The sequence below is a fragment of the Urocampus carinirostris genome, chromosome 3 (genome assembly GCF_059441175.1).
Source record: "Urocampus carinirostris isolate Australia breed hairy pipefish chromosome 3, RoL_Ucar_1.0, whole genome shotgun sequence".
In the NCBI taxonomy this organism is placed as follows: domain Eukaryota; kingdom Metazoa; phylum Chordata; class Actinopteri; order Syngnathiformes; family Syngnathidae; genus Urocampus; species Urocampus carinirostris.
In genome coordinates this window covers 41696300-41720126 of record NC_142351.1, presented here as the reverse complement: position 1 = coordinate 41720126, position 23827 = coordinate 41696300, and the positions used below count along the sequence as shown (strand labels likewise).

The 23827-nt window shown below is 38.6% G+C and overlaps 1 protein-coding gene across 1 annotated transcript in view; it reads right to left on the bottom strand.

The window, feature by feature from the left end:
* Nucleotides 1-23827, bottom strand: part of sema3h (sema domain, immunoglobulin domain (Ig), short basic domain, secreted, (semaphorin) 3H) — an 82596-nt gene that overhangs the window by 5103 nt on the left and 53666 nt on the right. Inside the window, exons 9-16 of the mRNA XM_088331902.1 lie at nt 11392-11461; nt 7377-7521; nt 6046-6135; nt 5791-5920; nt 5636-5724; nt 5477-5518; nt 3452-3609; nt 2013-2074 (exon numbers count right to left, since the gene is read on the bottom strand). Of these exons, the coding sequence (XP_088188028.1) occupies nt 2013-2074; nt 3452-3609; nt 5477-5518; nt 5636-5724; nt 5791-5920; nt 6046-6135; nt 7377-7521; nt 11392-11461 (786 nt within the window). The remainder of the gene's footprint in view (nt 1-2012; nt 2075-3451; nt 3610-5476; nt 5519-5635; nt 5725-5790; nt 5921-6045; nt 6136-7376; nt 7522-11391; nt 11462-23827) is intronic.

The following is a 23827-nucleotide window of genomic DNA, read 5'->3' as shown; positions in this document are numbered from 1 at the left end:
TGGCGGAGAGATAAAAGCATGGTAAACAATTGAAGTGAGGTAATTGAGAAGTTATTTTTTAATAATGGGAATAGTAAGGTTGTTTGGATTTAATAATAAAAATATGATCGCATACTGACAACAAATTTGTCATTCCCAAAATGAATATTCAGACAAAATAGAAAACGAGAAACAAAAGTGGCTAGCTTTTGTCCCTATTTATTCAAATCTGTTTTTTTTTTTGTATTTATCTTACTTTTATTTCAGTGGCATTCAGTAAGTACCTAAGTTTTACATTTGGGACCGCCCACAAAATATATAACAATGAGAAAAAGAATAAAACCTCCAGGTAAAATGTTCTTTTCTTAAGGCCAGGCTCATTCCCTGCCCTGTTGGGTGATGCGTCCCTAATGGTTCGGCTCAGCCTGCGCTAAGCAGCTGGCTGGGAACTGGTGAGGACGAGGGGAGTTTGACTGTTTGACTAAAATAAAGCATCAGCAGGCTACACTGCGGGTGATGACGTGATGTGATTTCTGCCATGTGCTCTGAATGTCAAAATGAAGAAATTCAATCTAGCACAGGTAAACAGTTGGAGAAACTATGACTTGATTTGGTAGCCAAATACCTTATTATCTAATAAATTACGCACATGGGTGGATGAATGAGATTTCTACTGCCCCTAGAGATTAACATTGTGATGTTGGCAGAATCAGCAGAGAAATGGCTAGTAGAGAAAAGTAACAATTCGTACCTTGTTTAGAACACTTTTTTCGGACTCGGTCCACAGCTATCAATCTCAATTAACTAGCACAGCGGTTATAATGAATTGAATTGGCATCAACATATACACATGAGCGCAACAAAAACATCCATAAAACTGTACTGACCAAAATTCAGAAGCCTGCACAAATTAGCATAGCAGCCTGTACACTTGCTATACCATAAGACTGATGTTAAGCTCTCCCATCCCTTGCCTCGACTAAAAATTCCCCTGCTGATTTTTCTTTTGAAGAAATGGACGAGATTTAGTTCATTTTGCCGGCAGCTTCAAATTTGGTACGGCTTGTATGAAATTAAAATTGAATGTCTTCCTAAAGGTGGTGTTGGTAACTTATAAGTATAAATATACTACTTGCTGACGCCATCTTCTGGCTGAAATCATTAAAGCCGCTCCATTTGTTATGCGTGCAAGTGTGTGAAGTTCTAGATGCGCTTGAATAATCTCTTCCTTTTTCGTCTTTGTGAGGTTTGAGTTTGCATATGGACTGTATTTGAATTGGTCCTTTTTTTTACTTTCATCCTACGATTTATAAAACCACAGTCACGTGTGTGTTATCACTATGTCCCTGCCCCCAATCCCTTGACTTCAACCATTCAGCGTTATGCACTTTGTGACAGGAACACCATTCATAAAAGTAAGATAAAAGCAGATACGCCAGTAAAAATTTTAATCCAGTAAAGGCTCTTTGAACTAAGTTGGGCATTGTTCACCCATACTTTATAGGGAAAAAAATAAATGTAAACTTTTTAAGGACACCTTAAACTACGCACCCTACCTTTAAATGTGCATATGCTGCCTTTAATCAGTTGTCCTCTGTAGTCCCGGATTACCTGAATTATTTTTCTTTTCTTTTGAAATACATAATTTTCTCATATTAATCGATTAAAGTTTTTAAATGTATTAAACTGGAAAACTTCCAGTGTGGAGCTACAAGAATTGAACAGAAAATAGCAAAACAAGACTGTATCTGAATAATTAATATCTAAATAATGCTGAATTAGCTGCCAACAGAAAAATGGTGAGCAGTGAATTAGATGAAGAAATGTCGCTGGCTAAAGACTGGCCCCATCTGGTGAACATGCTGTAAGTTGACCCAACCCCTTCCAGATACAGTTCCCTATCAATCACTTGCAGAAAGCCCTAGAGCCAAATACAGCTTTTGTAATTGTATCAAATTTGCTTTCCTTGGCCTGAGCTTTCAAATTCTACACATTTTTTCGTGTTATACAATGTACATAAGATAGAAGTGTACCTCCTTGTCTGACACATTGAGTTAATGGATTCTCGTCCTTGCCCAGGTGTCGAGCATTCCTCCTGCAAAATATAAACAAACCATTAACAAGACTCCTTCTCTCCTTCAACTTAATTTTCAACAGGTTCTCATGGATACTTCACAAAACATGACAAATCCAGCATCAGATAGCTTAGCAAAGGTCGATTTCATGACATCAGACATATTATTCGGTGTAAAACCACAGAGTGGTGTGTGCTCAACACAACTTCTGTGGAGAGGTTTTGTCCAAACTGACTCATTCTTACATTTATGAGCTTACAAAGGTAGCCTAGTAACAACCAAAATATCTCAAAGATGTTATATCTTCCTTACTAACTTTCTCCGTTCCATGTGTTTCTAATGACTCGGAAGATCCTGTGATCAGTTTCCAGTTTTTTCAAGCTATACGGAAGCCATGTTCAACAGTGGGTTCCTAGACTGAGATTAAGGGATCGATTTTAAGAAGTGTGATTACATTTTTGTAGATTGGGCAAACAATGACCCTTACAAAAATGAACTACATCTCAAGTTTAAACTCATACATGAAGTATGCGCTGACTAATCTGCTAGTGATGTCGTTGATAGTATGGTACTTTAATACATGTCTAATCAATAAAAAACATGTATTTAAAGTGTTTCATAAAAATACAAATTCAACATGGTTGATTAGTTGAACTACTAGTTGAATTTCTAGTTATTAGTGCATTAGGTATCAAGAAGCCTTGCGTAGGAAGGGTCTGGAGATGGATGAAAAAAAAGATACATTTTCTGTTTAATATATAACTTGACTGGAGATCGAACTCCACAACACCAAGCATGTAAGACAAGCACTTAATCAGGTGGGCTAAGGAGTATTTACAATTACTTTCAGTTACATTAAGTTACAGTTGTATGTTACTTTTGGACAACGAGACCAGTCATTATGCAGGCCTTCACTGAGTTTGAGTCCCTTACTGTATACAATTTAAATATTAGCTTAAAATGCTATTGTACCTTTTGATGGTGGTAGAGGAAAAAAGTACTCTCGTGTTCAGAGCATCTTTCTGCTTTTCTGAAGAACCGAGTTGATTGGAACACACAGCCTGAGTCACACTACCACGGGTAAGGGGAGTCGAAGGGGGCCCAACTTATAGAAGGACTCAATATGCTTAGCAATTTTTTTCTTACATTATTTGATTGGACCTTGGCGAAGAGCAAGGACAGTTAAAACAGGGGCCGAAGTGATGAGACTGGCTGGTTGTAAAAGGTTATGTGGTAACAGAAAATGTTCACCAGAAAGATTTGAATTCAAAGTAATCTAAACCAGGTTTCAAAAGTGCATAGCTTTTTTACCCATTTCACACTCATGTGTTTCTCATTTGCTTCTACGACATACCGATATGAATGAAAAATTTATTTTGGTGTAAATTCCAACAAACCTGCGAGCAGTGGGCATGTAGGGGCTGCAGGCGTGTCCGTCCCAAGTGCAGTACGGGTCTCTAGCTAGGCAACATTCGGCACAGGCTTCACCGTATAGCTCACATTGGTAGAGGCCCAGCTGGGAGACCCCTTCCCTGGAGCCCACAAACAACCATTGCTGCAAAAAAGAGGAAGAAAATAAAAGCAGGGAACTAAAGCTGTTCAAAACCAGTGTACTGAATGGGCTGATAGGGTAACCATAGCAACTGTCTTTCAAGATGTGCAAGTCAGATTCGTCTGTTATACTATTCCTGTCTTATTGGTACACTAACATACTTGCCGTAGATGACTCTATTTACGCATGACTTACAATCTCTTTCCAGAATATGAAAAAAAGTGCTTGTTTAAAACGAGGATTGGCAAACCAAAAACAAAAATCTAACGTGATCATTGGAGCGGTTTATTCACGCACAAAAACTAAGTCTCGCTTTAAAATAAAGACTAGCGTGCAGATAATCAATTAATGGGACACAGGGTCTGTTATTATTAGTATTGTATCTCATCTCATCTCATCTCATCTCATTAGCTGCATCGCTTATCCTCAGTAGGGTCGCGGGGGTGCTGGAGCCCATCCCAGCAATCATCGGGCAGTGGGCAAGGGACACCCTGAACTGGTTGCCAGCCAATCGCAATAGTATTGTATCGTATCAAATCAGTTAACCTCACACTGTTAAATAGAATGCACTGAAAAATTCAATTAGAGAGTCGGTTTGGCAGTTTTGCTGGAATTTGTCTTAAATCAAATAGTATGGCAGCCCAAAAAAAAAAAAAAAAAAACCATGTATTTTGCTATTATTTCTCCTTGGGTCAAAAAAGTTCCTCTGCTCTAGATATTTTAAAAGATAGGATGGACCTTATTGTTTGATTTATTGCTTACTTGATCCAATAAACAGATGTTTTCTGTCTTTTTGGTTTTTGGTCCGCAATAGCCAATGAACATGTCAAAATCGTTCCGCCTCATTGCACACCTGTATTAAGGAGAAGATCCGCTGCACTTGATATTTTGTCGCCATCATTGTTTTGGAAAACTGGATTACATTTTCGGAATAGTCGTAATGAACGAAAAAGAAGATATGATATATATATATATATATATATATATATATATATCTGCGATTGGCAACCAGTTCAGGGTGTCCCCTGCCCACTGCCCGGAGATGGCTGGGATGGGCTCCAGCCCCCCCGCCACCCTAATATATATATATATATATATATATATATAGCCGCAAAAAGTTAAATGCCTTATATAAGCCTTAAAATGAAGGAAACATACTGTTTCTATCTATTTTCTTGGCAGAATGTGTTCCGTTTGCCTTTCTGTTGAAACCATATATTTTTCCATTATCAATATTTCATTGATAATGAGGGAGGCACTACAGAACGCCAAATAGTTGCATGCGGCTCCAGAGCAAGTTTAGCAGATTGATAAGTCCAATTAATTTATTTTGATAGAAAGCATCATCCTCTCCCTAATTGCACCGGCCGCCGGTATTTTTGTTGGTCCGGAGCGTTTTGTTGGCATGATTGCCTTTTGAGAAGTTGACGTTGAAAAAGATTTGCACATGAATAATGTAGGTTTCTCAGTTCAGTATTGTCACCCGCCGCTGCCTGTCAATGCCAAAGTATGGCTCATCTCTGCAGAGCAGCATGACAGTTTACACCAAAAAACACAGGTGACCAGATAATGGAGGTTGTGTATCTGAGACAGATCAGGAGGCACATCCTGCTACTGGTAGCCTAAAAACCAGCACTACCTTTTCCACGTAGGAGAGCAAACCCCTACCCAGGGGAAAGGGATGGGAGCTGTCAGGCTGTACTTGCCCAAGACACACCACAGAAAATGGTCCCCCTACGACCCAGGCGGTTAAAGGATACATCAACTGTGAGACTAAAATACTAGTTTCAAGTCAAGAAAAAGCAGATGTCTAAAGCGGTAAGGTTTGCAGGCATGCACTCAATATATCGTTTTTTGTCTCATTTGTTACCTTCTTATTGGAGAGTGCCATCGCAGTCACTGGTGATTTGTACTATGAAGAGAACACAAAACTATGATGATTGCTCCAAAGAAACTTAAACACAGGTTATTTCTCTTTTTCAATTGTCTCTGTAACAATTCACGTGATAAAATGGCTTCTGCATTCTACCTGGAAGACCTCCAGCTGCTCCAAGGTTACCTCCTGACCAGGACCGTGTTCTCTGGGCAGATGAATAGCCTTTAGCACCAGACCAGAGTCTGCATAAAAAGTATAACATTTTGAGCTATAGTTGTTTGGGAGGAAAGAGACAACAAAGAACATACCCGTGCCAATGAAAAGGACATCATAGGTGCCATCCATTGCTTCTACTCTGTCCACCAGTAGTTTGCTAAACTTGTAGTGGACGCCCACTCGAACAAGCAGGGGGCGCTCTCCCAGGGGCAAAACATTTTCCTAAGCAAGTGCATACATTTAAGTGGAACTTAAGCCCATTATGTCTCTCAAAGATGTTTTGACTTAACACAATATGTTTAACATCATTCAGACAATCACTATACAGATTGCTTATTCTCACTAACTTGGAGTAGGGGGTGTGTCCTGCTGAAGAAGATCACATCATCAGGATATTCCCTGGTGGAGCTGTAGCTTCCATATGTGCTGCTGGGACACTGTGAGGGAAAAAAGGTAGTCATTTTTATGAACTCAACTCTATATACTGAAATATACAGGAAGCTCAAACAAAGAAGAAATTATTTTGTCATTGTGCATTTATTCGTTAAAGTAGTTGTGACTTGTATAAAGTGCACATGTGACAAGCTATAATCTGTTTTTTTGTTTGTTTTTTAACTGTGGAGCCTTAATAATTATATGGATATTGTGCAAGGTGAAAGTTATCATGCGTGATCAATGTACATTTTGTTTGTATAATTGAAATGAACAAGTGAATAGTTTATTTAGAAAATCACAATGAATGTAATATGTATTGGAATGAGGAACCATTAAATACAGTAATCCCTTGCTGTACCGTATCGCAGTTTACTTATGCATTGTGTTCTGCATTTTGATTGGCTAAACAGAGGAAGATGCTTTCTGTCGCCAACAAAGTTGAGCGTCTAGACCCGCTTAACTTGCTCTGGAGCCTTATGCAGTTCTTTGGTGCTCCGTTGTGGCTCCCTGGCTCTTTTTCAAAAATGTTTGATAATGGAAAAATATGTGGTTTTTGTAGGACAAAGAAAGTAAAGGCAGTTTTCCATACTGCTCACAAGGTGGCAGCAAAGTATCATGTAAAGTGAAGTAAACCTTTCCCAGTTGTGCAATAAAATGGCAAAATTATTTTTGAAGGAATAACTTAACAGTACAGAAGTCATTATTAAAAAATAAAATTAAGCTTTTTAAAGCAAAATACTTTTATTTTTCAAACAAATACTTGAGCCTGTGAATTTTTGAAGTTATAAACGAATAATGAAATAAATGATCAAAGGTTTTGACATCTCGGACCTTACCAAGAAGTTGAAAAGGAAATATTTGAGTAGTTTGAAAACAAAATTGATTTGTATCTCAAGCTCTCAAGATTGCACAAGACAAAAACTATTAAGGCTTCATCACTTCCACAGGATAGTGTACATGATTTCTTCTCTTTCTTTTATTATGTGGCTATTTTTGAGTAGTTGGCTTCAATATGAGATTATATGTTAGTTTGTAACTAGAGTGTTACTTTCAGAGTAATACGCTACTCTTAGGTGCAATTGCTTTTTAAATGAAGTAACTAAAAACAAATTACGTTTTTCAGTCACACACACAACACGGGTCAACACTGAATCATTAACAAGCGGTAGTAATGAATAATGAGAATGGACATTTTGTAAATAACGGCTTCATGAGGGAAACTGAGATTTGATCATGAACTCACAGTTCCAGGACGCGGGTAGGGCACTTTGCCAGTGAACTCTGCCCACTTATACTGCGGCCCCTCTTTGTGCAGAAAGTTTCCTTTAAAAACCCGAATGACGTCCTCCATTCGGTAGACACACACAGCCGAGCCATTTAGGATATTGCTGACGATGAACACAAAAAAAGATCAAAGGGGAATTACATTCAAGTGCCATAACGTATAAATAAACTTTCATAAGCATTGTCCTGAAGTGCCAAAACGTAAAAAAGTAATAATATTGTTTTATTTTAAAAAATAACCATAATAAAGGGTTTTGTGCTGCTAATCAGTAAGTATCAAGCCTCTGGGAGTGGTTCGCCAATTGATGGCAGTATTGACTTTGATCAGATCTTTGTCCACACATTGAGGAAGCCCCCACTTCCTTTTTTCAATCAATGAGTGTGTTTAGGCGGTCCCACGGAGCGAGTAGGCATACTGAAGCAGTGTGGTGAGACTTGCAAGGGATAGACGCTCTGTCTATGCCTTCAAGAGAGCTTTTTCCTTGAAAAAAAGATTAAGAAGCCCCATCGTCATCTCCTAGTCCGAGAGGAAAGACATTTCATGAACGCCCGAGAGAACACGTCGCCATGGTGACAAAAATCATGTGATCACTTCACCGGAAAAGTCAGGCGCTGAAATGTACTTGCAAAGTTCAAACATAGTTTATGCATAGGTTTCTTTTGGTAAGACCTATCCCTATATGGCTAAGAACTACATTTTCTGTAAGCCTTCCAAACTGAATCATAATGGCAGATTGTCTGGTACTGGCTCTTCCCATTTGAGAGAAAGTTCTGGCATTGAATGAGTTAAAAGTTTTTGCGGCAACAACAAAGACAAGGAAAACAAAATCATCATATACAAAATGTAACATATGTTATGCATACTAATAAATGGACTGAAATTACAAATTAGTGTATGTGGGTAGTAATCCATTTGTTATGAGGACTTGTGTTTACATTGGTATAAACAAAGACATGCTGGTAATCCAGTGATGTGCTGTCAGGTGAGGCAGGTGAGGCTGTTCCTCACCTGTCATCATGAAAAAATGAAATTTAAATAGTTTTCGGATTTTGTTTTGGAAAATTTTCACATTGTAATATGAATACATTATATTTCATCTTAATCCTAAATTTTGATGTGCAGTCAGGGGAGGCAGTGGGAGCACTGCCTCATCTGTCATTATGGAAGTATAAAAATAGAAATATATTAAAAATTCAACTTTTTTGGACTTTCTTTTCAAAATCACAAACTATCACATTATAAAGATTTTCAATACATTTGGTATGTGACGTATTACTGTGCTGGGCGTCTGCTAATGAAGAGCAGGACGCGCAATTCACTTGCCCCATGGCAGAGGGCGATAGGGAGACCAAGGATTTTAATATAGTGTACACATCAGCCCCAAACAATAGAATTACTATCATATTAGCAAGCTAACAAGAAGTCAAGCCATCCAGTGATTGTTCTGTAATTGCATGGACTTTTTTTCATAATGAAGGACTACCTATTTATTGATGCGTTTATTCAAAAGGAGCAATAAATATACTTCATGTAAAAGTTAAGGTAAAACAATAAACATTTATTTTCATCCTTTTTCATCCTACAGTTTATATATTGCCCCCTGATATGAACATCACCGCACAAGAGAGAGAGAGAGAGCGAGAGAGAGATAAAATAATCAGATTTTTTAATGTAGTTTCCAAACACTAAATATTTAAATAGTAACTCATCAAATATCAGGTAATTTTAGACTTTACAAGTAAAATTCTACTAGATTAGTCCAATTTAACTTTAAGCTTAATTCATTCCAGGATCGTAGCCTTAATTGCTCGTGTAACAAGTTTATTTACCTGAAAAATTAAAAACTAATTGGTCTGTTCCCAACTTCCATAAAGGATCATAGTAACGTACACGAATGACAATAAAGTAAATCTGAATCTGAATCTGAATCTGAAATAGTTATAAAACACATCTTCCTGATGACTAAAAACACATTCAAATCGTCATTAAAGATACAAAATACATCCATCTATCCATCCATTATCTGCACCGCTTATCCTCCGTAGGGTCGCGGGGGTGCTGGAGCCCATCTTAGCTATCTTCAGGCAGTGGGCAGGGGACACCCTGAACTGGTTGCCAGCCAGTCGCAGGGCACACAGGGACAGACAACTCCCCGTTCATTCACACCTAGGGACAATTTGGACGGGCCAATTAACCTGACATGCATGTTTTTGGAATGTGGGTGGAAACCCACGCAAGCACAGGGAGAACTTCAAAACTCCACACAGGAGGTTCGATCCTATGACCTCAGAACTGTGCCGCACACGTGCTAAGCACTGTGCCACTGTGCTGCCCATACAAAATACAGTAAGAATATAAATAGGATGATATTAACTAAATAAAATGTGAGTTTATAATAAGAACTTAAAATGGAGGGCTGGGAGAGTTTGGGGGTGCTCTTGCAAGGGGTGACTGAGATCGCATACCTGCCAACGTATATGTTTCCCCCAAATTGTGTACGCCATATAACTAGTTTTATAAGGGAAAAAAAATAGAAAAAAAGACAGATCTTGTTTTTCCCATTTTGGCTTCAACCCGGATCATCCATGTCACTGGTAGCAGACGACATCAATCTAGATTTCTGTAATTGTCGCGGTATTCTACATAGTCTGTTTTACTATGAGTAAATAGGGACTGCATTGTGTTTGTGAGGTTTATCATCACTTAATAAGACGAATTGTAACTATTAATACCGGGACTTTGACCAGTAAAGGATCGAGAGACTGTTGATAATACGTAAACACTTACTGTACACTTAAAATTAAAGTTACTGTATATGTTTATCAACGTTAACACAAATTTCTTTATGGCACAATTTTTCAAGTCGTCACGAGCGATGAGCCGTCTCTAGTGGTAGCCCCTGGGAATGCTCGTGACCTGGATTTTCGTATCGCACACAAGATTTTTGTTGCAAATTAAACTTACTTCCCAAAATTCTCCCGTTTAGAGGTGCTCATATAAAGAGGTACCACTGTATTTTCTGTTAACGTACCTAAATACATAAGCATCACTTTTGTATATTTTATGAAAGACTCAGCTTTAAATTTGATGAAGCATGAATTCAAAAGTCCAATGTGCAAGATTGTGCCTTGCCATGAGATGTAGTGTGTGACTATACACCAAACAAAAACGCTACTGTTGCAGCGGGATAAACAACAATGCTGTTGTGAGAGCACATTGCAGAACATGACTGTGCTAAATTCAAGAGTCAGAAGCTAGTCTTGCAGCCAGTGTGAGGTATTACATCATCAATGTGCCACACATAATAAAATGTGACCAGTCCGGAAATGGTGACGGCTCATCTCGTGTTCCCTGTGTAGAAATCTGCGAAAATCTTAAAAAGCATAGTCTCTATAAACAAAAGGGATCGTGACCGTTCCCCGAGTCATCTTCAATGTGATTGTTTCGATATCTCATCTCATCTTATTAGCTGCACCGCTTATCCTCAGTAGGGTCGCGGGGGTGCTGGAGCCCATCCCAGCTCTCTTCAGGCAGTGGGCAGGAGACACCCTGAACTGGTTGCCAGCCAATCGCAGGGCACACAGGGACAGACAACTCGCTCGCTCATTCACACCTAGGGACAATTTGGACCGGCCAATTCACATGAAATGCATGTCTTTGGAATGTGGGAGGAAACTGGAGTGCCCGAAGGAAACCCACGCAAGCACGGGGAGAACATACAAACTCATACAAACTCCGCACAGGAAGTCGGTAGCTGGATTTGAAGCCACACAGGAGGTTCCCAAGACCTTAGAACTGTGCCGCACACGTGTGTTTCGATATCCTCAAGCAAAATATCAAAGTATCAGTTGATTCAATGTTTTTTCCTATCATTGCAGATCTGCCTCACAGCATGATTTTCCTGCTGACCTGCTCTCACCGTCATGCTGGCGTTTCTCGTAAGGTGGGCAACACGATAAACAAAGAATAGTACCTTGATGTTGTAAACAGGCCATAGATGAGCGGGTTCTTCTTGTCTTTGCCGTGGAGGATGAACACGTCCTCTGTGGCGACAGAAAGACCAAAAGCCATGTCAGGAGAAATATTCTGAAACTAAACTGGTGCACAGGTAAGATCTTAAACCAGAGCCCAAATCCGAGCACGACCCGAATATGTCAATCATTACGTTTGGGTCGGGCTTCTCTCTCACTGACTTGAAAAAGGAAAATTTAAAAGAAAAATCTGTCTCAATCAAATCTAAATCTATTTAATCTAATCCAGAAATACTTTATAAATGTATGTGTGCGTGTGTGTGTGTGTGTGTGTGTGTGTGTGTGTGTGTGTGTGTGTGTGTGTGTGTGTGTGTGTGTGTGTGTGTGTGTGTGTGTGTGTGTGTGTGTGTGTGTGCGTGTGTGTGAGACTTATTGGCTGCAAAACGACTAAACCGATTCTCGTGAAATTATACGATTCTATACCACAGTATACTTTGAGCCTTCGTGAGTGCCTTTAGTTAGGTTTTGTGTCAACGCATCCCCAATTAAAACCAAGAAAATCTATAAACATCTGCTATTGTGTGGTCCCTAACAGCCTCTGGCAACCAAATTGGGCACTGCACGTCCCGACAACTCCAAGCATCCAAACCTTCTGTCGACCTGGCACCATGAAAAGTTGTACACTTATTAGAATTTATACAAAAATGATGTGTGGATACTAAACTTATACAAAAAATGAGCCGTCATTGTTCTTCTGTCTCTCTCTCTCTCTCTCTCTCTCTCTCTCTCTCTCTCTCTCTCTCTCTCTCTCTCTCTCTCTCTCTCTCTCTCTCTCTCTCTCTCGGGCCGTCCGAGGATTCCTAAGGAAGTACTGCTACTTTGGTTTATGGCCCAATTCTCAACCTGTCCTTAAAATATCCCTGCCAAATCTTAAAAAAAATCTGTCAATGATGGAAAATTATCGATTAATGTTACCTCTTCAGACACAGAAATATAAAAGATGTAAATACTTATACCATTCTGTTACCTTACACTTTGTTTTCATAAATTAACTCTCCTCCGACCGAGTCTTCACAAGTAAAATATGATAATTCAGGTTTGCCTCAAGTTAATTGGTCGGGTTTGGGTTGGGTTGGGCTTTAATACATGCGGGCCTGAATCAAGTCGGGCTGGATTTTCTAGGCCTGATCTTACCTCTAAAGTGGTGACAAAGTGATTTCAAATACAAAATAATTATATCGGCTCTTTATACATATAGTTTTAAAAGACAAATGTAGCACTGATAATTCAAAGCACAAGGTAACTGTTACTGAGATCAAATTATCAAATTAAGTTTGTGTACCACTACATTGGCGTGGTAAAATTCAAAATAAGTACAACACATTTTCTCCCAACATTGACTTTTAAAATAATGTGGTGATTGGCTCGAATACTCCACCGCATACTGTCTTTCTGTTTAATTTCAGCTTGTATTTTTACATTTCAATCAAGACAGTAAAACAATGCAGAAAATGAAGGTTGAGGGTGGCAACAAATTGGTCTGTGTTTCTGCAGGTGCTGAAAATCTGATTGCATTTTTCTACTGTCTCAATATAAAAATTCTACAGCAATATGATGCCAGATGTTCAATGTGGCAAATGGCAGATGGTTTTGTAAGTATTAGGTGTTAGTTTGCCCGTGTTTAATGAAATAATTTCCATGGATGCTTTTTGTTTTGTTCTGCTAGAAACATAGGTAAGCAATTCTATACGGTAAGATAAGAACAATTAGACTGAAATATATCAAGATTTTCAGCCACATATTTATTGTAGTGCGCAAACCGTTTAGTAGTGATATATATCATTTACTGTACATATTGAAATCTACACAGCATGTATAAAAGCCAGTGGAATGTGTTCAAGCTCAGTAGTCACCAAATTATGAAAATTCTGCAAATGATAGTTTTGGCTTTCTGATGTTTCCATCTTTCTGCACTATGGTGATGACGAGTTACTAGGGAATAGTTCATGGCCAATTATAACCAAGCACAGCGGGAGAGCCAAATGCGAGACAGAGAATCAACACCCGCTCTCTCACTCACACACACTAGCACACTTCACTCTAAGGTCTTTACTTTGAACACGGTAGATTAGTGTATTGACATGTTATTCTCCTGATATTACTGCTTGCTCTATCAGTCCGTTCTCAAAAACAACAACGGGTTCCTACCAGCACCTGTACGATATTGATCAACCTTTCTGTTCAATTAAGCTATGCATTCCCCACTGATGCATTCATACCATTTAACAATTTAGATTTATTTTTTTTTAGAATATTTTTATTTGAGTGAAACCTTACTGCTGGGGGTGACAGGCTATGGCTGTTGAAGGGTGGACCAGGAATTCTTGCAACAAAATGATTAAGTGTAATTGGGGGAAAACCAAGTTTCCAATGTTACCTTGGTATTAAAACTAATTGCTACAGGAAAATGTGTCAACCTTCCCCCCCAGGGCCTTTACCAACCTAAACAAACGCAAAAAAAACTGTGAAAATATCTATCTTGCGACCTTATTTGGGAATTTTTGTTGATGATAATGTTATTGCACCACTTTTCATTGCACTATTATTATAACTTGGCATATATATATATATATATATATATATATATATATATATATATATATATATATATATATATATATATATATATATATATATATATATATATATATATATATATAAATATATATATATATATATATATATATATATATATATATATATATATATATATACATATTAACTTATTGAATTGTCATACCAATGTTAATTTATATTCAAATAAACATTTGTTTAGCTTAGTGAATCTCTTAACTTAGGTCGCCGCCATGTTTGTCTGGCAACTTGCTGCTATGCTGTGCACTGTTTTTTTTGTTCGCATCAGACAGTACATGGCCATCTAGAAGTCAAATATTACACACTGGGGCTTTAAGGACTAAATCGTAAATATTTTTGCCCATTTACTCTGACAGTATTTTATCCTATCTTTCTCTTAAAAGCCTTCACTACATGTTTTCAATGTTTATAAATGACAATAAATACTCTTTTATTCTATTATTCTTGTATCTAAGGGCTATACAAGGACTTAACTTGACTTTTATTCTATTCTGTTATATATTACTCAAAACATTTGACCAAAAATATTTTTTTTAAATCCAGCATCCTCCCTTTTCCTCATCTCCTACTTTGCCTCTTCGTCAAACGACAAAGAGCAAACTGTCTCACATTCCTGACATTCTTTTTTTTCATCAGGTGGCCTCCTTGCAACGGTACATCCCCCAAACAAATCTTTTTTTTTCTCAAAGCACACATGCATACCTTTATACATAAAAGGATATTTGCCTCTAAAATTTCAGAAAGCAAGAAGTTAGGTAAGCATGGCGTGCTATCATGAAAGCATGCTGAATGTGTAACATAGAAGTTATAGTTGTTGTTTCGCTTTTAGGGAAGTAACGTTCAATGGCACAGTATGTATGAGAGGCCCATCCATCCATTATCTGCACCGCTTAACCTCTGTAGGGTCGCGCGGGATGAGCCCATTCCAGCCATCTTCAGGCAGAGGGCAGGGGACACCCTGAACTGGTTGTCAGCCAGTCGCAGGACACACAGAAATGGACAACTCATTCGCTCATTCCCACCTAAGGACAATTTGAACTGGCCAATTCACCTGACATGCATGTTTATGGAATGTAGGAGGAAACCGGAGTGCCCGGAGGTAACCCGCACAAGCACGGGGAGAACATGCGAACTCTGTAGCTTGATTTGATTCCATGACCTCAGAACTGGGCTGCGGATGGACTAGGCACTCAGCCGCCATGCCGTCCTGTATGTGGAGCCATAGTGGATAAAACTAACACAGACATCCAGCTTTGAAAAAAGTCTTTATTTGTTTTTTATTCCTCTATAAGTAAATAGCGCTACAAACAAATACAAATACATTCATTTACAGTTCAGCCTAACAAAAAGTGTATGAGTGATGACCTTAAATTGAAATTAAATAAAAGCTGCCCAACCAGACTACTCTTTGATGATTTATTATTTAATTTAGCAGATGTAACTTAGAAAATCCCAATTTTAAACCCCCATTCTTCCCTTAATAGTTGATGGTTCCGTTATTGCAGATTCACTCAATGTATATTTGTACATATGTACACATATGTATATTTGTGATGAAATTGTAAGTTACATTTATATAAAAACCTATAGTTGGTGTAAGATTTTTAACCAGGAAAACCATGTAATAGTGGATTTGAAAAAGACGCTCTACCCTCATTTGAACCAAGGTTGTAACATACCTGTCAACCAAGTGACTAAAAATTGTACATGTTAAGCTAAAAATATTTTTACCCTAAAAAAAATGTAATACACTATTCTTAATAATTTATTACATCATTTAAAGCCCAAAAAAACAACACTGACAAGGTTGCAAACTCGTCTCCTTTCCCATAATTGCACAGGAGCATAGTCAACATGCGCATTCAACACTGCCCTCTAGCAGTCGGAAAATGCATTTAGTTTCCATGTATTTAAAATAAATAATTAAATATGATAGAAATAACCTAGGGACTTGCTTCTTTTTTTTTTACATACTCGGAAATTTATCGCGGGCCGAATTAAATCAACCTACTGGCTAGATCAGGCACGCGGGGCTGTATGTTTGACATGACTGCTCTATACCTTCTTACCAGATTTTCAGCGCTCATCTCATTTAGCTTGAACCCACCTGGGCGTTTCAGGACCCCTCAAGGCTGCTTTCATTTTCTTTGTTTTATATTCTCACTACAAACCCACATCCCACCCGTGTCCTCCAAACCTCCCTCCTTACCGGTGTCTCAATCATTCTATCTTTCCTGTCCATCTGTCTGGCCTATTTTCTCCTAAGGGATTGCCCTTGTGTCTTCATTCTCAAACAAAAAGCCAGTACCCCCTCGGCGAAGATATTGTTGTCTAGCCTCCAGACCTGCAGATCAGGCTTCCTCCTCCCCTTCCTCTTAATTGTCTTGGCCAAACCCCTGCGGCAAGGACCCCTATTCTGCCTCCCTGCCATGCAGTCACCATGAAAGGCTGCATACCTCCTTTCCTTTGTCACCTTTGTGGACACACCGCTTGTGTGCCCTCTCATCGTCTAATTGTACCAATAACAGCCTCAATTCTGTCTCGTCTGCTTCTTTTGCCCTTCAGGCTGTTGGCCTTCTTTCTTAGACTACGTCGTCTTTTTTGTCAAACAGAAATTTTAATGTCTACTGCCTTAGCTTGATGTCTTTCAATAGTTTTTTAGATTTACAAGGACTCTGGGTTGTTTTTTGTTCATACTTTAAACAACTATTTGCAGAAGTAAAACCTTTCCATTAAAAACTGAAATAATAAGGTTTTGAGAACTGTTTTGGCAAACGCACACGTCGAGTTACTAACCCATTGGCAGATATAATATTACTCATCTTAAATATTGAGGAATTTTGCAAGAAAACGCAGTCAAAGAACAAATCAAAAAAAGGCAATAGGGTTGGTACTTTAACTGTGAATTAATGTCAGGAATATTATATATAATCATTAAAAAACTTCAAGTTAAAAAAAAGGTTGGTGTGCACAGTAGATTACTTTTTTATGGATTTCAGTGTCATTATTTGCAGTGAAGTTCAATTATTTAAGTAATCCTCAATGAGAGGTATGCATGTTTTCATATTCCAAAATATGAAAATAAAAAAAATGGGTCAAAAGTAAGGGGCTAAAGAGAGCATTTAAAATTTTGCACCAATATGTACCGTGAGGACTTGCCATATATTATGGACTAAAGTGGCCTTGCGATAGACGGCACCAGACCATAAACGCATTATAGAGTTAAAAAAACAAAACAAAATAAACAACACAGGTTGTACTGATGTGTGACATGGTTTTGGCATAACACCACTATGGTCACTTTGAGTCTCCGTAATTTATATTCTTGTGATTTTTAGCCCTCGTTTTCGGTTGCACAACAGAATATTGCAAAATCTTGTGGTCAAATAATTAACACTCTCTCTTTAACTTTCAAGGTAGGGGGCCTCAAACTAACACCCTAAAGGCTACAATTGGCTCCCTGGTCTTGAGTTTGAGACCCCTGGTACAGAGTACAAATTTTGCGCTTTGTTCCTCCTTTCTGAAACGAAGTACTTACGGATAGGCCAGACAATATAGAGCTATGTAATCTCGAGGACCCTTTTATGCTGAATATGAAAGTTGAAAAGGCCAAAAATATACCGTGTTTTCCGCACTATAGGGTGCACCGGGTTATAGGGCGCACCCCCAAAAAAATAGTTTCTGGTCCTATATCTTCCATAGATAAGGCGCACCGGATTGTAAGGCGCTACAATGGGAACGTCGACAAAACAGTCAGATAAATCAGTCAAACTGATTACCCCCCTTAACATTCCCAAAGCTTGAAAAGAAGCAAATACGTGTCGTAGACACGTGCGGATGCGGTGTCCGTACGATGTCACTCAAATGCATCATTTCAAATATCATTCGGAAGGTTAAAGTCTTGGTATTCAAGAAATGCCAAACATTTCTTAGTTTCTATTTTCTTTTTCGCTCGCAACTTTACTGTGCATATGACAATAAGCACTTGGAATTGAGTTTAATTCACTCAACTCATCACAGCAACATCAAGATCGTTCTAAAACAAGATACCGGGAAAATATAAAGCCGCAATAATCCGAGGCTCCGAATAACTTCAGCCAATAGCGATCGATTTAACGGATGATTGACACATCTTTTTCGGCCAATTGCAGGGTTTGTTTTGGCCCTCTAGCCAATCCGAGGCTCTGAATAACTTCAGCCAATAGCGATCGATTCAACGGATGATTGATACATCTTTTTCGGCCAATTGCAGGGTTTGTTTTGGCGCTCTAGCCAATCCGAGGCTCCGAATAACTTCAGCCAATAGTGATCGATTCAAATGATGATTGACACATTGGTTAGCCAATGAAACGCCGGTATATAAATCCCAGCATACACCGCAGACTACTCCACGTTCGGGGGAAAATCGAGTCGGCGGCTGTTGCGTTAGTTGCGAGACCTTGTGATTTAATGTTGATCCATAAATAAGACGCACTGTATTATAAGGCGCATGGTCAGCTTTTGAAAAAAATAAAGGCTTTTAGGTGCGCCTTATAGTGCGGAAAATACGGTACTTTTTAAATTTTTTTACTAATTAGCGCAAAGGGCACCAGGTTATAACGAATTTCTAAAATAGCAACTTAGCTGGAAGGCTTGCTAAATAGCTAAAAAAGTAGCCTGATAATTAGCTAGAAAGCTTAATGGGTGAAAAAAAACTAAAACTAAAAGATAGCTGGTCAGCTTTTGAAAAAAATTAAGACTTTAAGGTGCGCCTTATAGTGCGGAAAATACGGTATTCAGAGTTTACCTATTTAATTGTCTAAAGTACATACATAATTATATCTGGAGCATGCGATGGACAACCAGCAAAAAAATGTAACTTGCGGCTGATGAGAAATTAAAAAAAAAAAACGCTCAAACAATTTATTATTTGTGATTCGCGAAATCATTTATGTAGTACGACATCACCTTGTAAAGTTTTCATCGGGCCCTAAAAATCTCAATGTTGTTTTCTTTGATTAAGATAAATGTATTCTCTGCCAATGACAATTTACCTCAATCCCCACCTTGCTTTAAATGTAAGACCTTAAGCTCTAACCCAACCTGAGATAGAATTAGGGCCACAAATCCCAATTGTGATGTTTGGGTCGGGCTTTTCTCTCGCTGCCCTTTTTTAAATTACTACTATCCACCTGGCATTATTGTTCTTCCTCCCTATCTCTCTTAATGTACCAAACTAGACTCTTAAGGATTTACTGCTGCTGTGGTTAATGGCCCACTTATCAACCCGTCAAAATGACAGACTGCCATAAAATGTTCCCATCAATTCTTGAGAAAATCTGTCAATGATGGAAAATTGTCGGTTAATTAAACCTCTGCAGACACAGAAAAACAAAATATGTAAATGATTGTACAGTGTTGTTTAACTTGGATCTAGTTACAAAAAAACAGACTTCCAATAGTATGAGCCGAGTCGGGCTTTAATACCTGCGAGGCTGGGTCGGGTCAGGCTGAATTTTTTAGGCCTGATCTTACCCCTCTCTACCTTGCCTTGGCATCAACCCTCACCCTCAATGTACTTCATTTCACATATCTCTGTTGTTTATATTGGGAAAATATCTACTCAGGTTGGGACCATCCCCTGTTTTTGCTTTTTATTTTATCATTCTGTTGAATCTTGAGGAGAAAAGACCACAAATCTTTGCCCGGTTCAGCTACCTCCCTCCAACCAAATCCTTATCACCCTTTGCCCTTTAAGTTTGATGGTACCTCTCACCAGTTCCATAATCAGCTCTGTGTGGTGATGATAACAGGCTCGACTCCCTTGCTTAACTTCTCTCTCCCCTTTACCTTCTTCATCCCGCCATCAACTCTGAGCACGCTTCGGGTTTTAGCTCAACTCTTACTCTCCTCTCTCCTCTTTTCTGGTCAACACTATACGCTATAACCTCCACACTCTCCCTCAAGTCCGGCTTTAATATATCCCCTTCCCACCACCTTTGAAGTTCTTAATTTTTTCTCCCCTTCTGGCAAGCTGCCACTTTGCACCCCCTTATCTACAGTGTTAATTTTTCAAAACTTCTCCTAACAATTCACACCAGCTATGATGGATAGCTAAGGCTGTATGTAGGCCTCAAACATGATCAATCTTTCTTGTTATAACAAAGCATCTTTTCATGCCACCTCATATGAAAGGTTTTTTGTTGGTGAGGAAATCAACACATGACAAGAATAATGTGGCAATGTTGGTGTTCTGTACATTGGGTCTGTAAATTCTGATCCCAAGGCTTCTTTCTCCAATACCTCCTTAAACCATTGACCATATTTTAAAGTAATGTAAGATGAAATATAAGTTGTATTTTAGCTATTTAGCTAAAAAAATTCAGTAGATAGAAGAACAGTTTATTAATGCAAATTACTATTTTTTATTTTGACTATATTTCAAAACAAAGGTGGGATGCGTTGTTTGAGGTCCTTCAAAGTTTAGAGTAGAATATTTTCTGTATTTATTGTGTGTTAACAATGCCCAAATGAGTTCAAAAAGCCATTATGCTTTTTTTCCCCGCGTCTATCTGCTTTTATCTTACTTTTAGCGAAGCAGTTTAGGTCGGAAATCATTAGGTAGAAGGAATGGGGGGAAAGGGAGGGGTAGAGAGTGACTTCTGCTTATCTCCACGGTTATGATTTTGTTTCCATTTAAGAATCATTAAAAAAAGAACTTTTAAAAATACAACATAATGTGAATAATAAATCAAATGGGAAATAAATATCTGCCTATGGAACAAAATAATGTTGCTATGTCAATTTTGTGCATGGCCCCTACTTAAAATAAATTGTGATCCATATTACGGAAAATTTAAACATTTTTATTGTACATTTAAGCGAAAAGGCCCTGCTTGCCAGGCTGATGGATAAGATTGCATTCGACTGCTTGGAGTGGTCAGTGGTCAGGTGCTGCAGGACATAATTTGGCCGCCAGAGGGCTTTAAGCAGACCTTTATTGATTTTGTTGGTGGTGCTGTGACACAAAACCTATTATGTTTTCTTTTTTAATTATTGGCATGACAGTTCCAAAGCAATATCCGGCAACCTTTGCTTGGGATCACACACCAGAAGGTATTCCATTAAAAAAAGGCAGTGAGAATGTCTGTCGTCTCTAAGACATGAAACGGTAAATACACTCAACTGTCTGTGTTTATGGTTCAGTAGACATTTGACTCACAGTTTCACGTGTTTCATATACACTTGAAGCACACTCGGGGAACTAAGTGAGTGCTCACAACTGGGAATCTGCAGTGACGTATAGCAATATTTTCCAATGTGGGGCAATTAAAGTTAAAGGCCACCGTACCTTTTAAGGATGCATTAAGGTGTCAAACTCACTTTAACTTGGGGGTCACATGGTAGAATAGTAAGTTAACGGCATAAAAAATGTGCCTTAGCTGGGGGGGTGTAAGTCTAGATTAAAATATGAACATTGAGGGTTATTTTTCCTCAATATTTTTTTTCTTCTTTAAGATTTATTATCTTGTAGCGTTTACCAACTGTGCATTTGTTTAAATAAGAGAAAAACAATGATTGAATTAATTTCCACTAGAGTTTATTTAACTTGAGAAACTCATGCAGACTAGGATGTAAGAAAAATAGCATCTAAACACTAATTTAAATGATCCAACTAATGATTTTTGCTTTTTTATTTCTTTAGGAAAATATTTACCTGAATATGCGAACTTCGCAATTAGATTTCATATCTCTCATAGAAAGAAGTTAAAGCTTCCTTAAGTCAAGTCAAGTTATGTCATGGTTGCCATGGCGCCCAACTGACCGCACCCGTGTGTGTCACGGTTGCCATGGTACCCAATTTGGCCCTGCCCGTGTGGTGCCAGCTGCGGCTCGTTTAGAGATTGGCTTTCTTTCTATACAAAGCTCAGCGCTCTCTTGCTTTTTGTCAGCCCGTCAAACGAACTTCTGCCCCACAAGACGTGGATTCTGACTTGTTCCTGTTTTCCTGTGGATATCTTCAGTCCGGTATTGTTCACGTTTATTTTTGTCCTGTTTAATTTCAGGTCATCGAAGACCTCCCAAAGCACTTTACAATGTGCTTCACACTTACCCATTCACGCACACACTCACACACCAATAGGGAGTGCACCCTACAGACAACCGACTCCTGCAAAGACACTCAGGTGTGTTTTTTAACTATTTTTTGTAATGTCTTAAACAGCCCATCCGTGAATTTTATTTTAAGTAAAATGACATTGGGATGGGTTTCTTCAATGATCCCTGGTTGATTAATTCTAGTCACCAAATGTAGTTAGAGTGGAAGCTTTGCGAGTGGCGCCTGACTTTGGCAACATCTAGAGGACATATTTGAAACAGCAATTCATTGTGTGATGCGCTGCAGCTCATTTTTCTCTCAGGCTCCTCTCAGCGGGCCACAAAAAATGATGATGTGGCGGGCCACATTTGGCCTACGGGCTATGAGTTTGACACATGTGCATTTAGGCATTGTTAATCATAAATGTATTTATTAAATGAAATGATCTGCATTTATATAGCTCTTTTCAAGTCAATGACTTCCCAAAGCGCTTTACAATGTGCTCCGCATTTCCTGATAGCGGCCTTGCAGCCATGTAAGGCGCTAACCTGCCTATCGGAGGTATTAGGGGTTCAGTGTCTTACCCAAGGACACTTCGACATGTAACACGGAGGAGCCGGGATTCGAACTGCGTTCTCTTGATCCCAAGACGAGCGCTCTACCTCCTGAACCCCTGCCGCCTACTAAACTTTATTCATTTTTTAATCAATTGAATTAGATTTTGAATCAATCATTATCTGTTCTGGCAAATAGAAGATGATTCCTATTGGATTTTATCATTTTGTTTTATCGTTGTATGAATAAATCATTCGCAAACATATTTTTGTGAAAAACTCATTTGAAATTCTCATTTAACATTGCTTAGCAAACAATGTTCTGTTTTACCAAGGCAAACCTTTTGGAAATGCACAGTTCAAATGCCATACATTTTGTTGGATTAGATTAAATTGAGATATGCAACATAAATCTAACAATTTCAAGCAGCAGTTAAGATCGTGTAAACAACCCTGCATTACATGAGCTCAACACAAAAACCTATACATCGCCTGTTGAGATTCAGAAACATAGATGACCGAAGTTACGTGTGGAACTATAAACAGCGCTAAAGTTCTGCACATGGGCTTAAACAATGGCTTAAGACATACTTTGAGGTTAAAATCCAGTCAGAACCTGTGGCCTACATACATAGAAACAGCCTTGACCCCTCAAGCGAAGGGTTATGGGAATGCTTCTTATAAAGGTGGTGTTAGTGTCATGTGACCACCCCACAAATTCCCACAAACACACACATAGCCAGGTGTTAAAACTACTGTTCCCCACAGTGAGGGACCCGCAGATCCATCAAGTCTCTGCGTTTTCTCGTATTTATATGCTGTTAAGCGTGGCATAAACACAGTGCTGACATCATCCTTAACCTGATAGCTGCATCCCCAAACCCTCACACATGTATGTGCTTGTTGATGATTTTTCAAGAGTGTACGCCAGTTTGTGTCACCGCAAATACTTTTAATTCAATTTTATCAGATGTGCAAAACTGAGTCTGCTTAAATGGTGTTAAGGCATTTATAGCATTGGGGTGGCAATGTATGTTTTAATGCTTGTTCTCCAGGTATCAACTTATCAGTTTCTTGTATTGCTGCTGCCACGCCATTGGTGGAATGTTTGCTCCATTTGCTGGTTCTGTCCATCATGCCTAACCACCTTTT